Source organism: Plectropomus leopardus, chromosome 22, assembly GCF_026936395.1.
Source record: "Plectropomus leopardus strain MGB_pleo_1.0 chromosome 22, ASM2693639v1, whole genome shotgun sequence".
Classification (NCBI taxonomy): Eukaryota; Metazoa; Chordata; class Actinopteri; order Perciformes; family Serranidae; genus Plectropomus; species Plectropomus leopardus.
In genome coordinates this window covers 12586774-12603968 of record NC_142197.1, presented here as the reverse complement: position 1 = coordinate 12603968, position 17195 = coordinate 12586774, and the positions used below count along the sequence as shown (strand labels likewise).

At 35.1% G+C, this 17195-nt stretch overlaps 1 protein-coding gene across 2 annotated transcripts in view; it reads right to left on the bottom strand.

The window, feature by feature from the left end:
* The window catches only part of napepld (N-acyl phosphatidylethanolamine phospholipase D), a 39943-nt gene extending 23361 nt beyond the window's left edge, over positions 1-16582 (bottom strand). Inside the window, exons 1-7 of one of the 2 annotated variants that reach the window (XM_088072642.1) lie at positions 16314-16582; positions 12397-12472; positions 10215-10328; positions 9867-10007; positions 4149-4373; positions 3897-4000; positions 3559-3724 (exon numbers count right to left, since the gene is read on the bottom strand). In XM_088072642.1, coding sequence (XP_087928768.1) covers positions 3559-3724; positions 3897-4000; positions 4149-4373; positions 9867-10007; positions 10215-10328; positions 12397-12472; positions 16314-16447 — 960 coding nt within the window. In that variant the 5' untranslated portion in view covers positions 16448-16582. Of the gene's footprint in view, positions 1-3558; positions 3725-3896; positions 4001-4148; positions 4374-9866; positions 10008-10214; positions 10329-12396; positions 12473-14953; positions 15286-16313 lie in introns of those variants that run through there. The other variant, XM_088072643.1, reaches the window with a different exon arrangement.
* Positions 16583-17195: the final 613 nt, after the last annotated feature.

Here is a 17195-nt window from a genome sequence, read left to right as displayed (position 1 = left end):
ACATGTCAAAAAAATGGCTGAAAACAACATAGTATAGAACAATGAGACACATTATAGTGTAGCATGTTGAAGAAACGACCAAAAACAAGCAAGAACATCATATTTCAGCATGTCAAAAAAATGACCAAAAATCGTGATACTATACTATGGCAAAAATGTCAAAATATGACACGTCAAAAAAATGGCTAGAAACAACATAGAATAGAACATCTAGATGTGTTATAGTGTAGCATGTTGAAGAAACGACCAAAAACAACCAAGAACATCATATTTCAGCATGTCAAAAAAGGAACATCATGCATACTATACTATGGCAAAATGTCAAAATATGACATGTTAAAAATGGCTGAAAACAAGATAGTATGGAACAATGAAACACATTATAGTGTAGCATGTTGAAGCGACCAAAAACAAGCAAGAACATCATATTTCAGCATGTCAAAAAAATGACCAAAAATCGCATACTATACTATGGCAAAAATGTCAAAATATGACACATCAAAAAAATGGCTGGAAACAACATAGAATAGAACATCTAGTTGTGTTATAGTGTAGCATGTTGAAGAAACGACCAAAAACAACCAAGAACATCATATTTCAACATGCTAAAAAAATGACCAAAAATCGCATACTATACTATGGCAAAAATGTCAAAATATGACACATCAAAAAAATGGCTGTAAACAACATAGAATAGAACATCTAGTTGTGTTATAGTGTAGCATGTTGAAGAAACGACCAAAAACAACCAAGAACATCATATTTCAACATGCTAAAAAAAGGACCAAAAATCACATACTATACTATGGCAAAAATGTCAAAATATGACACGTCAAAAAAATGGCTGGAAACAACATAGAACAGTACATTTCTATGTCTTACAGTGTAGTATGTTGAAGAAACGACCAAAAACAGCCAAGAACATCATATTTCAGCATGTCAAAAAAATGACCAAAAATCGCATGCTATAGTATGGCAAAAACGTCAAAATATGACACGTCAAAATATGACACGTCAAAAAAATGGCTGGAAACAACATAGAATAGAACATCTAGTTGTGTTATAGTGTAGCATGTTGAAGAAACGACCAAAAACAACCAAGAACATCATATTTCAACATGCTAAAATAAGGACCAAAAATCGCATACTATACTATGGCAAAAATGTCAAAATATGACATGTCAAAAAAATGGCTGAAAACAACATAGTATAGAACAATGAGACACATTATAGTGTAGCATGTTGAAGAAATTACCAAAACCAACCAAGAACATCATATTTCAGCATGTCAAAAAAATGACCAAAAATCGCATACTATACTATGGCAAAAACGTCAAAATATGACACGTCAAAATATGACATGTCAAAAAAATGGCTGAAAACAACATAGTATAGAACAATGAGACACATTATAGTGTAGCATGTTGAAGAACCGACCAAAAACAACCAAGAACATCATATTTCAACATGTCAAAAAAATGACCAAAAATCGCATGCTATAGTATGGCAAAAACGTCAAAATATGACACGTCAAAATATGACATGTCAAAAAAATGGCTGAAAACAACATAGTATAGAACAATGAGACACATTATAGTGTAGCATGTTGAAGAAACGACCAAAAACAAGCAAGAACATCATATTTCAGCATGTCAAAAAAATGACCAAAAATCGCATACTATACTATGGCAAAAATGTCAAAATATGACACGTCAAAAAAATGGCTAGAAACAACATAGAATAGAACATCTAGATGTGTTATAGTGTAGCATGTTGAAGAAACGACCAAAAACAACCAAGAACATCATATTTCAGCATGTCAAAAAAAGGACCAAAAATCGCATACTATACTATGGCAAAAATGTCGAAATATGACATGTTAAAAAAATGGCTGAAAACAACATAGTATGGAACAATGAAACACATTATAGTGTAGCATGTTGAAGAAACGACCAAAAACAACCAAGAACATCATATTTCAGCATGTCAAAAAAATGACCAAAAATCGCATACTATACTATGGCAAAAATGTCAAAATATGACACATCAAAAAAATGGCTGGAAACAACATAGAATAGAACATCTAGTTGTGTTATAGTGTAGCATGTTGAAGAAACGACCAAAAACAAGCAAGAACATCATATTTCAGCATGTCAAAAAAATGACCAAAAATCGCATACTATACTATGGCAAAAATGTCAAAATATGACACATCAAAAAAATGGCTGTAAACAACATAGAATAGAACATCTAGTTGTGTTATAGTGTAGCATGTTGAAGAAACGACCAAAAACAACCAAGAACATCATATTTCAACATGCTAAAAAAAGGACCAAAAATCACATACTATACTATGGCAAAAATGTCAAAATATGACACGTCAAAAAAATGGCTGGAAACAACATAGAACAGTACATTTCTATGTCTTACAGTGTAGTATGTTGAAGAAACGACCAAAAACAACCAAGAACATCATATTTCAGCATGTCAAAAAAAGGACCAAAAATCGCATGCTATAGTATGGCTAAAACGTCAAAATATGACACGTCAAAATATGACACGTCAAAAAAATGGCTGGAAACAACATAGAATAGAACATCTAGTTGTGTTATAGTGTAGCATGTTGAAGAAACGACCAAAAACAACCAAGAACATCATATTTCAACATGCTAAAAAAAGGACCAAAAATCGCATACTATACTATGGCAAAAATGTCAAAATATGACATGTCAAAAAAATGGCTGAAAACAACATAGTATGGAACAATGAGACACATTATAGTGTAGCATGTTGAAGAAACGACCAAAAACAAGCAAGAACATCATATTTCAGCATGTCAAAAAAAGGACCAAAAATCGCATACTATACTATGGCAAAAATGTCAAAATATGACACGTCAAAAAGATGGCTGGAAACAACATAGAACAGTGCATTTCTATGTCTTACAATGTAGTATATTCAAGAAACGACCAAAAACAACCAAGAACATCATATTTCAGCATGTCAAAAAAATGACCAAAAATCGCATACTATACTATGGCAAAAATGTCAAAATATGACACGTCAAAAAGATGGCTGGAAACAACATAGAATAGAACATCTAGTTGTGTTATAGTGTAGCATGTTGAAGAAGTTACCAAAAACAACCAAGAACATCATATTTCAACATGCTAAAAAAAGGACCAAAAATCGCATACTATACTATGGCAAAAATGTCAAAATATGACACGTCAAAAAAATGGCTGGAAACAACATAGAACAGTACATTTCTATGTCTTACAGTGTAGTATGTTGAAGAAACGACCAAAAACAAGCAAGAACATCATATTTCAGCATGTCAAAAAAATGACCAAAAATCGCATACTATACTATGGCAAAAATGTCAAAATATGACACGTCAAAAAAATGGCTGGAAACAACATAGAATAGAACACTGAGACGCATTATCGTGTACCATGTTGAAGACACAACCAAAAACATCCAAGAACTTCATATTTCGGCATGATTTTTTCTGGTTGTTTCATAAAAAGTTACTCGAGCACATGTATAATTTAGTACCTTGTTATCATCCAGTGCAGTGCGTTTGCTCCAGTGCTGAGAGGGTGTGCAGACAAATGTCACATCATCGTGACCTGGGACACAGTTCTCCTCCCACCAGTCCAGCTCCATCACATTCTCACAGCCCATCTTCACCAGCCAGTCCATCAAACCCAGGGGCACGAACCTGTGAAAGACACACACTCAATATAAAAGCTACATGTGATTATTCTGAAATTAAAGCATATTCTAATAATGCACATTGACAGTGAGCACTTAATGCATGAACTACAACTGGTAAATATGAATGAAACTAGACCTTAAATGACTATAGGTGACTGTTAATCCACAACACGTACCAGCGTAGCTCCCCTCCAAAGCGTGCATTAAGGCTGGCCACAGATCCAGCATCCAGATGGTCGTAATGAGAATGACTGATGACGACAGCATCGATCCTGGGCAGCTGTTGGCAGGAGGATTAACAATGAAACTGTGGAATAAGGGAAGCAGCTGAAGAAACATGGCCTGGGTTAAATACTAAGATAAAGGTTTGATTTTTTAAGGTGAATTATTGAAATGAAAGTTAAAAAATAGTGAGGGAGGTACTGAACCTGTTCCACAGTGCACGGGGGCCCTCTGTACCTTTTGGGCCCCATGAATTGGAACGGTGAAGCCCTCTGGCTGAAAATCGGGTCTGTCAGAATATTCAGCCCGTCCATTTCAACCAGAACTGTGGCGTGCCCCAGCCAGGTGACTCTCAGACCAGGACCAGAGTCAGAGAGGTCTGGGTTTTGGACAAAGTATGGTTCCATCACTGGGAGCTCATTGTCCAGAGCCTTCACAAGGAGGAGAAACAAGGAAAACAGAATGAATTACTATCTTAGAAATAAAAAAGGTATTTTAAGAACTTTTGTGTACGTTGAAGTATTTTGGTTAGAAGCTACCTTTACATCATCCACCTTTGATCTACGACCTCTCTATTTGTTGATTTGTAAACCCATTGACATAGGTTTTACATACCAACACAACTGTTGTGTCAAACTGCTATGTCAAAGTGGTCTTTAAAGCCGGATAAGCTCTTACTGAGCTAGGCAAGGTTTCCATTGGAAACTATAAATACTGTGTAGTAAAGGAAAATAATCCTGCTGCCAGAGGTGGGAAACTGTATATGAACTCTGATACTCATACATAACTATGGAGATTACACAGGTCTTATTTTAACATTTTTGATCATACTATATTATGACGTTTATGGCTGTTTTTCAATATTCTGTTCTAAGACATTTCTCAAAATGCTATTTTATGTCGTTTTTAGCTGGTTTTTTGGACATGTCACATTTTGGCATTTTTCGCCATACTATAGTATGGCTTTTTTGGTCGTTTTGTCGACATGCTATATTATGATGTTTTGGGACATTTTTTCAGTAGTCTATACTATAACGTGTCTCGACATGCTATTTTAATTGGTTTTGAGCTGTTTTTTGTACATGGCTTCATAGAGACAAAAACTGTCCTTTTTCTTATATATTCAAATTAATTACCTTATATTTACCTTATACAATCACCTTACATGTGAAGTGTCTGAATGTTTGGATCAGTGGCTAATTAAGGTGGTTATTGTGCCTGTGGTTGCTGGTTCAAGCCTTATCTAAGACAGGTAACATTTACTTTTATGGCATAAAAAAAGAAAAAAAAGGCTCACATATCTATCTGCCCTGCTTATATAAGTCATCGATGACGTACCTTGCAAAAAACACTTAAAAAAACACACAATTGTCTCCTTGTCTCCTGGATTTTCATACACTGAAATTTGAATTGTCCCTGCCAAGAACTTAGATGAACGGCCTGACTCATATATCAGTCGAGTTTTCGACAGATGTCACTGCTGACACTGAGTTAAACGGATTGTCTAAAATACACATGGTGTATGGAGGTTTAGCTCAGTGAGTAAATCAAGTGGTTAGGATACCTGAGGTTGCTGGTTCAAGTCTCATCTGGGACAGATAAGTTTTGAAGGCTGCTGCCTTAGCACAGAGCTAAAAGAAACGTCGAAAACACTTAAAGTGTCTGGAGGTTTGGCCTAATGGATAAATCAGATAGATAGTGTCCCTGAGGTTGCTGGTTCAAATCTTATCTAGAACAGGTGACATTTAATTTTTATGCCATAAATAAAATAAAAGCTCATATATCTATTTGCTCTGCTGATATAAGTCATCGATGACATATCTTGCAAGGAACACTTAAAACGGTTAAAAAACACACACAACTGTCTCTTTGTCCCCTTAATTTTCACTGACTCATAAATCAGTTGGGTTTTCAACAGATGTCACTGCTGATACTGAGGTAAAGGGAACGTCGAAAATACATTAAGTGTCTGGAGCTTTAGCTCAATGGGTAAATCAGATGGTTGGAGTTCCAAAGGTTGCAGGTTCAAATCTTGTCTGGGACAGGTGAATTTTGAAACTGGGATGAGAGACAGGAAGGACAGTCAAGAGGCAGGAAGTTGGGGGAAAGACAAGAAGCTAGGTTAGGTTAAGGGACAGAAAAGCCAGTCAGGTTACAGACAGTTGGGTTGTGAGACAGAAAGGACAGTCAAGAGAAGGGGTTGAGATGAGAAACAGGAAGTTGGGTTGAGACAGGAAGCTTAGTCAAGTTAAAACAAGTTAAGTTGAGAGACAGGAAGTTGAGTGAAGGTAAAAGATGGAGGTAGAGGACGAGAGTATAAGTGCTGAAAAATTTTATTAATGCCATAAAATACTGATTGTGATATTGCAGAACAAATGAAGGCACGTAAAGTTGAGTGATATATCGTTTGCTAGTTTATCAATTCATCAGTCAAAATGATATATCACTCAACTTTACGTGCCATAATTTGTTCTGAAATATCATAATCAGTGTCTAAACTGTATGAATCTAAAGCCAAATAATATTTTATGGCATAAAAAAAAAAAATATCGGCTTATATATATCTGTCTAAAATTGACAGACGTCGCTGCCGATACTGGTTTTACCTGTTTCTGGACCACTTCACCTGTTTTTTGGCAGAAATTGCATATTTATCAGTTTTAATGCCTTAAATTGTTCTGCAATATCACAATCAGTGTCTAAACTGTATGAAACTATAGCCAAATGATATTTTATGGCATTAAAAAAATATATATATATCGGCTTATATATATCTGTCTAAAATTGACAGACGTCGCTGCCGATACTGGTTTTACCTGTTTCTGGACCACTTCACCTGTTTTTTGGCAGAAATTGCATATTTATCAGTTTTAATGCCTTAAATTGTTCTGCAATATCACAATCAGTGTCTAAACTGTATTAAACTATAGCCAAATGATATTTTATGGCATTAAAAAAATATATATATATATCGGCTTATATATATCTGTCTAAAATTGACAGACGTCACTGCCGATACTGATTTTACCTGTTTCTGGACCACTTCACCTGTTTTTTGGCAAAAATTGCATATTAATGCCTTAAATTGTTCTGTAATATCACAATCAGTGTCTAAACTGTAAAAACAGGTAAAACGGCAGTGACGTCTGTCAATTTTAGACAGATATATATAAACTGATATATATATATTTTTTTTATGCCATAAAATATCATTTGGTTATAGTTTAATACAGTTTAGACACTGATTGTGATATTGCAGAACAATTTAAGGCATTAAAATTGATTAATATGCAATTTTTGCCAAAAAACAGGTGAAGTGGTCCAGAAACAGGTAAAACCAGTATCGGCAGCGACGTCTGTCAATTTTAGACAGATATATATAAGCCGATATTTTTTTTTTTTTTTGCCATAAAATATTATTTGGCTTTAGATTCATACAGTTTAGACACTGATTATGGTATTGCAGAACAAATTATGGCACATAAAGTTGAGTGATATATCATTTTGACTGATGAATTGATAAACTAGCAAACGATATATCACTCAACTTTACGTGCCTTCATTTTGTTCTGCAATATCACAATCAGTATTTTATGGCATGAATAAAATTTTTCAGCACTTATACTCTCGTCCTCTACCTCCATCTTTTACCTTCACTCAACTTCCTGTCTCTCAACTTAACTTGTTTTAACTTGACTAAGCTTCCTGTCTCAACCCAACTTCCTGTTTCTCATCTCAACCCCTTCTCTTGACTGTCCTTTCTGTCTCACAACCCAACTGTCTGTAACCTGACTGGCTTTTCTGTCCCTTAACCTAACCTAGCTTCTTGTCTTTCCCCCAACTTCCTGCCTCTTGACTGTCCTTCCTGTCTCTCATCCCAGTTTCAAAATTCACCTGTCCCAGACAAGATTTGAACCTGCAACCTTTGGAACTCCAACCATCTGATTTACCCATTGAGCTAAAGCTCCAGACACTTAATGTATTTTCGACGTTCCCTTTACCTCAGTATCAGCAGTGACATCTGTTGAAAACCCAACTGATTTATGAGTCAGTGAAAATTAAGGGGACAAAGAGACAGTTGTGTGTGTTTTTTAACCGTTTTAAGTGTTCCTTGCAAGATATGTCATCGATGACTTATATCAGCAGAGCAAATAGATATATGAGCTTTTATTTTATTTATGGCATAAAAATTAAATGTCACCTGTTCTAGATAAGATTTGAACCAGCAACCTCAGGGAAACTATCTATCTGATTTATCCATTAGGCCAAACCTCCAGACACTTTAAGTGTTTTCGACGTTTCTTTTAGCACTGTGCTAAGGCAGCAGCCTTCAAAACTTATCTGTCCCAGATGAGACTTGAACCAGCAACCTCAGGCACACCAATTCAGTATATGAAAATTGAGGAGACGAGACAGTTGTGTGCTTTTTAAGTGTTAAAAGTGTTTTTTGGCAAGGTACGTCATCAATGACTTATATCAGCAGAGCAGATAGATATGTAAGCCTTTTTTCTCTTTTTTTATGCCATAAAAGTAAATGTCACCTGTTCTAGATAAGACTTGAACCAGCAACTTCGGGAACACTAACCAATCAATTTATCCATTAGGCCAAACCTCCAGACACTTTACATGTTTTCAATGTTCTTTTTAGCTCTGTGCTAAGGAAGCAGCCTTCAAAACTTGTCTGTCCCAGATGAGACTTGAACCAGCAACCTCAGGCACACCAACCACCTGACTTACCCACTGAGCTAAACCTCCAGACACTATGTGTGTTTTAGACAATCCGTTTAGCTCAGTGTCAGCGGTGACATCTGTCGAAAACTCAACTGATATATGAGTCAGGCCGATAATCAACTAATTTCTTGGCAGGGACAATTCAGAATTCAGAATATGAAAATTCAGGAGACAAGGAGACAATTGTGTGTCTTTAAAGTGTTTTTTGCAAGGTATGTACGATGACTTATATCAGCAGAGCACATAGATATACGAGCTGATATGTTATTTTATTTATGCCATAAAAGTAAATGTCCCCTGTCCTATATAAGACTTGAGCCACCATCCTCAAGGACACTAACCCCCTGATTTATCCACTTGGCCAAATCCTTGGACACTTTTGACATTCCCTTTAGTTCAGTATCTGCAGTGACTCTTGGCTTCACCGTGTATGCCACTGTCAGCAGAGGAATGACACATTTTTTTCATTGCTGGTGGTTGTTTTTCAGCCATTGTATCTGTAATTTTCCCACAGATGTATTATAAGGAAGTCTACAAATCCCAATAACAACTCCAGGAGGAGCCAGAGGGGCATAATTTTTTTTTTCTTCAAAAAAAATATGACAAAAAGTTATTTTGACAAAAGTTACCAACTTCATCTTTAAACCTTTTTCTTTTTTTATTCTCTTGACTTCATTAAAATACCCAAAAGACAGCTGCTTTTGTTTTATCATTATTTGTTCACTTCTCTGAATGGAAATATTGTCATTTTCACCACAGTCATATTTTGACATTTTTCCACACACTATTCTATGACATTTTGTTATGTTTTTTACATGCTATATTATGATATTTTTGGATATTTTTCAACAATCTATACTATAACATGTCTTAACATGCTATCTTACGTAGTTTTCAGCTGTTTTTTTGGACAGGTCACATTTTGACATTTTTCGCTATAGTAGGGTGCTTTCGTTCATTTTTTCGACATGCTATCTGATGATGTTTTGGACATTTATTAAAATATTCTATACTATGATGTTTCTCAAAATGAAATTAAAAAATCAAAAATCAATAGTATAAAATGTTGTTTAAAGTAACATAAAAAGGCAATAGCATGTTTGAAAAAGCATTAAAAAGTCATAATACACTTGGATCACTTTTGAACATTTCTATTTAATGTTTTTTTAATTTTTCATGTAACAATTACCTACCTCTTTACTAGTTGGTATATTGCTGTGATTTTTGTCCAACAAGAGGAATCTGAGCAGAGTGGTGTAAGAAGGAAACCGCCATGTGGGCCAGGGGTTGGCCCAGCGGCCATGTTTGTCCCGACAAGACTTTGTCACTTCCTCCTACAGTCAAAGTGGACAATTGTATCTTAGCCATTCATTTTTATGACAAAATAAGTGCATTTCAAAAAATGTCAGGTTTATACAAAATGCAATAAACAACAGGGAAGAAAGCTGTTGAGATGGCATGTTGAGGAGTTTACTATAATGAGTACAGGTGAAGAAAGACGGGGTCATAAGTGTGTTTTAGGGGATGAATTGAGTTTTTACTTCCAGCCTGTAGTCCAAACGAAAGCTCTTGCGGGAGGAGCGAGAGGAGCTGCTCTTCCTTGGGGTCTGAGGAGCCACCTCTCCACCCTCAGCACCTCTGAGCACCTCACCATCCTGAAGGACAAACACAGACGCAAGATGGAATCAATATGAATACTCTGAGGTAAGTCCAACAGGATGGCAACCAGTACCATCAACCAGATAACCAACCATCATTAAGACATCCTCTTATGCCCTCAAATTGAAGAAAAGATGAATTTTGGAATCATTGTCAGCTCTGGGTGTAACAATCTCTCATCTTACTCCTATAACACTGGAGAGTTAAAAAAAAACCCCAAACTATCACAATCAGTGCAGCAGAACCAAAGATATCCTTCAGTCATATGCTCGCTCCTAAATTGGCCATCATTCAGGAAAACTATTTTTTAAAAGTCATAAAAAGTCACAGTATGGTATGACAAGTGTTAAAAAAGACATAATATAGCATGGCATGAGAAATTCAAACAAGTCATAGTAGAGTATATCATAAAAATGTCACAAAAGAGTTATAGTATAAAATGTCACAACATAGTATGTCATAAAAAGTCTTTTAAAAAAGTCATGGTAGTGTATGTAATAAAAAGGTTTTTTTAAGTCATAGTATGGCATAAAAATTTCACAAAAAAATTAAAATGTCAATAAACTCACAGTACAGTATATCATTAAAATTTCAAAGCAATCAAACTGAAATCCCTATAGTATGTCATAAAAATGTCAAAGTTTAATGTGCCATTACATTTACATAAAAAGTCATACTCCAATAAGTCATAAAAAATGACTGTATAGTGTGTTATAAAAATGTCTTTAAAAGTCTAGCATAGTATGGTATCAGGATTTCATGAAAATAAATGTAATTGTATATGTAAAAAATTATATATAATAAAAACATGTCAACAATATATACCATAAAAAAACATGTCAATACTATAGTATGTCACATAAAAATGTCAAAGCACAAGTTTAATATGTCATAGAAATATCACAGAAAAGTCAAGGTATAGTATGTCATAGAAATTGTATAGTTTAGTCACAAAAAAAATCAAAAAAGCATGACATTAAAAGGTCTGAAATCACAAATAATCAAAAAGTCACAGTATAGTATGTCATAAAAAAAGGCAAAAAGTCATAGTAGTGTATGTCATAAAAATGTCAGTTAAAAAAAAAGGTTATATTACAGTATATAAAAACTATGTCATGAAGAAAGCTACATTAAAATGTCATTAAAAAAGTCAGCGTACAGTATGGCATAAAGGTTATACAAAAAACGTCAGAATAGTATGGCATTAAAAAGCCAAAAAACTAGTTTAAAAAAATAGTTTAGTACACCATCAAAATAAAATAAAAAAGTCACAATATATATGGCATGAAAATATCAAAAAGGTAAAAAAAAAAACACTCAAAGTCAGCACAGTATGGCATTTAAAAATGTAATTGTATAGTGTGACACTGAAATTTCATTTTAAAAATTCATTGAATACTATGTCAGAAAAATGTAAAAAAAAAAAAAAAAAAAAGTATAGTATGCCACAAAAAAGTAGTACATTATGGCATTATAATACAAAAAAAGTCAAAGTTAAAGAATGGCATAACAATGTAAAAAAAGGCATAGTATAGTATGGCAATACATCTCACAAAAAAGTCATAGTATTGTATGAAAATATATTTTCATAAAAAAGTCTTAGTATATTTTGACATTAAAATCTCATAAAAAGTCAGTTCAGTGTGGCATTAAAATTTCACAAAAAATTATAGTATAGTATGGCATTATAATATCAAAAAAATTAATAGTATAGTATGGCAAAAAATATTCACAAAAAAGTCACCGGATAGTATAGCATTAAAATCTCACCAAAAAAAGGGTCATAGCATGTCATAAAAGTTTTTTGAAAAAAATATTTCTAAAAAGTCACAGGGATTAAATACTTTTTACAGCCACGTGTTGTGTAAATGGCATGTCAAACGTCTGCTTGAAAAGTAAGGTGTAATCAATAACACTGATAACAGCATTGTGATTAGCAGTACAGGCTCTTTTCCATACTGGTTCTCTGGAATGGTTTACTGGGACACTTCAATAGACCAGAGCCATTGTTAATGTTATTCCACCAGTGCCACTACAGGTCAAATAACTACTCAGAAAACATACCTCCACCAGGCCTTTCCTCTCCTCCAGCGCTGCTTTGCCTGAAGATAATGGCTTCTCCATGGGCTCACCACCACACCTAACACACACACAAACACACACACACTTTTAACAGCACTAACACCAAGTGTTTCTCATTTATCCGAACCAAATTTTTTTAAACTGAAGGGGTCACATGCACTGCTTTAGGGTGCACCAGAAACTGCTGGGTGGGGACAGCACTACATGTTTGTACTGCAATGATAACAGAGCACATTAAACAACTGACAGTTAAACCTTAGTTTGCATATGAGACAGAAAGACGATAATCAGACACACAAATCAACTTCACTGTATTCAAATGACACCATCAGGAGTGACATAGTGGTACCACAGCGCACAAAATTAATGCCTCCATCTGTTTCAAAGCCAACCGTCAAAATGTTATAATGTCAGAATGTTTCAATAACTTTTCCATTATATTTTAACGCACTTCTGTTACTTTATTTAAGTAGTTTAAAATAGGTCAGCTGATGCTGCTATACTGTATACCAAGGGCAGGATGGCCATTGAGAAGTTCAGGAAAACTCCAGAACAGCCGATTCACCCCTAATGTAACCTTATATGAATTAACCGTCATATTGTTACAGTTATATCATTTAAGGCCCAGTGCAACAGTCAAAACTGCTCTGACTGATCCCTGGTTGGACAAAATCCACCTCAAACACAGTGGTGAAATATTACACTTTGAGTTGAGCTTCAGGTTTGCTTTCTGCTGAGCTGAACCAGGGTAAAAGAAAAGAGTCCTGGCTCGGCTGCGTGACTTAAATAAATCCCCTTTGTAGGAAAAGTTGCAAAACATGAGAGTGAATGTGACATTTTAGTTATCTTCTACTCACAATGACACACCTGAAAGCCAGCAAGCCTAATCACAGCTCTTCCTTGTCCTGTTATTTCCCACAGCTTTCAACAGTACAGCACACACCCGAACTACCATCCACTCATAAGTGACTCCCTCACGCACATATAGAAAATACACTTGAGGGTGGCCTTCTGTGCTATCCCATATTGACTGAAGGCATATGTAAGATGCAGTCCATTTCCTGGTATGATATTGATGAGAAGCTTACAGATGGAGCCTTTGTTAAAGACACATTTAAGACAGATACACATCCACCAGTGCAGTAATGCAACAGAAACTCCACAACGCACGTGTCCTCTATGGGGAACTCCATACATTAAAAGCTATGGCGTGCTGATGATGCACTCGGCCTCATGAATGGACTTTTAACTGCACAGACACACAGACTCTGGGACAACAATGGAGCTCTGTGAACGACAACCAAACAAAGATCTATGGAGCCAGCCTGCATGCCTGATGTGGTCATATTAGCCACTGGTGGTTCCCAACTTGTGTCCTTAGAGAACCCCTTTTTTATTTGAATGAACTGACAACCCCTGACTATGTGACATATTTATGGATATTTGATATTATATTTGATGGATAGCACTAAAAGTCCAGAGCAGCTGATAAACTGTACAATTAATCCAAATAGTCAACGCAATATATATATATATATTTACTTTTGTTCTGATTCTCTACATTATGTTATTTATTTTGAAAACTAAAAAGGCACCGAACAACCTGGTAAGACATGTCCCACAAATTGCAAAAAAAATCGACCGAAAATAAGTTTAAAAAAAAACAACAACACAGGAGCAAATTATTATAAGTTAATAATTAAATTCATATAGAGAAATGTATATTTGTAATAATAATCTATCTTTTACATACCTATTTTTCTAGTTTTCTAACTTTTAAATTCTTCCCGTGTTTTTGAAAATAATAAGCCAATGTGATCAGCTTTAAAAGGGTTAATTTAGTTTTCTTTAACAAAAAAGGATGAAATGTCTAGATACTGACCAACTGTATATAATTTCAAAAAGTTTCCCTAACACCCCTTAAAATCAAGAAGGCCCCACAACCCCAACAAAGCTTTGGAGAACCCCCATCGGGTTCATGTGCCCCAGGTTGGGAACCAGCGATATAAGCAACAAATACAGCCTGGACTTTCTCTTTCTCTGTAGTCAAGTTAAAATTCAATCTTGCTTTAAAGTTTTCAGAAATGGTTGTATAACAATTTAAGGAAAATCACTTGCATATTATCACATGTACCTAACCCACAATTCTCTCCTGACAGCAGTCAAGTGTCCCTAAATACATGACACTGCAACTATTAGCATGACACGTTCAAACACAAGTCTAAACATGAAATAGTTTAGTCCCAGTGACACAAACTGCCAAACCACTTCATAAACATATTAAGACAACTATTTCCTGTTTAAATCGTGAGAACAGTAATTGCCACAGACAGGAAAGACAGCAGCAACACTGTCCTCAGCATCTGTCAAATACATACACACATTTTTACTGAAAACTAGCTAAATGGGTCCCTGGAGGGAAAACTATGCTGACAGCATAAAGCAGATTAAAATGCCACCATACACTCACTGTTGAGTCACACCGCCGTCGTTACAGGTTACAAAACACGCCAGTTGTTGCTATTTTTAACCCACTTACCTGAAAACTTGATCGCAAAAAAAAAAACACCAGTTGTTTTTCAGCGGGACGACATGTTTGTTGCATTAACGTTAGCTATATAGTCTGTTAATGCGAGCTGGGCAACATTATCAGGAGCTGCACGGTTCCCTGAGCGTTTCCAGCACTGTTTGCATCACCGAAATGTGTCTTTTTAGACACAAGCGTGAGAACTTAAAGACAACACTAAACGCTGTTGGATATGTGTCTTTTAAAAGGTAAGACGTGGAGCTCAGATGCAGCAGCACGGTGAGGGTCATTAGTCGGCACCAGCTCTGTTTCTCTGACGTCGGTGTAAAACCCTCTGATCACGTGACCACCCGAAAAACTCTCACTGTGACTGCAGGCTGTTTTATAAATAACTAAAAAAAAAACGCACTAAAATAGAAATAAAGCGGAAAAAAATATTTGGTATAATAAAAATACTTTTAAAAAAATCTATAATATTTATCGCATTATTGCAACTACATGTACCTTTATTGTTATGTCTGTTATATTCGAATAAACTTAATTTGGTTAAAAAACATTTAAATAATGGTATAATAAAAATAATATAACATTAACAATAAAATATACCGTGTATTTCCTAATTAATTTAATTTGTGGAAATATATTTGGACTTTATATTTTGCGTGTAGTGTTTATTTTTTCACCCATTTAGTCAAATGGCTACTTGCAGAGAAAACGATATGCGTAATTAATGCTGTATTACTGCAACTAGTACATGTACATTTATTGTCTTTTATTCTCGAATAAACTTACTTTGTTAAAATAAATAATGTAACAGTATAATTATTAGAATACTATTAATAATAAACTTTTGTTGATTTCATTTGTTAGCATATTTTGTAATTTAATGAGTTTTTTAAAATAGTTTTTTTTATCCGATTTTGTCAAATCGTTACTTGCACAGAAAACAAATGTATACCAGATGCTTGAGGCCTGTATTATTTAATATTTTGAAATAAAATGGCCTGCTTTTGAATAGGGCCAATCATCATTGTTGTTTCAACTACCTGGGAAATGCCTATGTTGCAGTTATCTAAAACTTAATAATAATAATAATAATAATAATAATAATAATCAGTCTCGTTTAATGCAAACGTGGTTTGTATGTTATCATCACCTGGAAGTAAAGGAGGAAAAGGTCGCTGCTGGCTCACAGCATTGGTTCTTAGGGACATTTCAATAATTTTCGAGTTAACTGAGGAAATATGTGAAAAAACATATTTTCAACCCGCCAAGAAACACATCTCTAACAAAGTCACGTTATCCTGCTCCAATGACACCCTGTGCATATATTTATTGTACTTTATAACAAAGTGTTAAAGTGTAGTCTTACGTTGAAATGCTCCTAATTTGGGATACCTGGAGCCAGTTGAGCCCGTGCACACAAACTGCATTCAGTCGCGCGGTGTATTTACTAAACTTACACGACAGCGACAAACGTACGGGCCTGCACAACAGCGTCTCCATCCTGCTGCACTGTGTCTGACCATATTTGCCTGCGAGTTTTAATCAAACATTAGAGAAAACGCGGGACAGCGCAGACTTGTTTGCGTGCACAGCTCGGGGGAAGTTGTTCGGCAAAAGTTGGTTGAACTTCCTGCCAGATGCGTTCACGGACCCTCGGGAATCTGGACACTCCAATCTCGGCTTTGACTGATCGCTTGCTTGATGTCTTCATTTCGAACATGTAAAACACAACATAAACAGAAGTTAAAAACATATGAATAACAGAAGAGGGGGAAACAGACAATTATTTACATCCAAAAATTGCCTCAGTTTATATGTGCAATAAGGATAAACAAGTATAAACTCTTTTAATCTTATGCCTTTACTCAAATTTTGAATTATTCCCTGTAAGTAATCTTAATCTTGTCTAATAGCGTACATATAAATATTCACGACACTTTCAATAAATATGATAAATATTCTGTTTACAAAATATAAATATATTCACGTACCCATGCCTTCAAACACTTAACAACTTTGTGTTGCTGAGTGAATGAATTTAGAGCCTTTTCTTACACAATGTAGGACAGAAATCAGGCAGATTTGACCAGGATTCAAAGGGTTAACCCATTTCTGAAACAGCTAGTTATCAAGCATATTCATGTGGACTGTGGGTGTGAAAGAGTGGATCCTACTGTGACCAGAAGGAAGGTAGGTGGGACTCAAAGTCTACCTGGATAATCCGACAATTTTATAAAATACAGGTTAA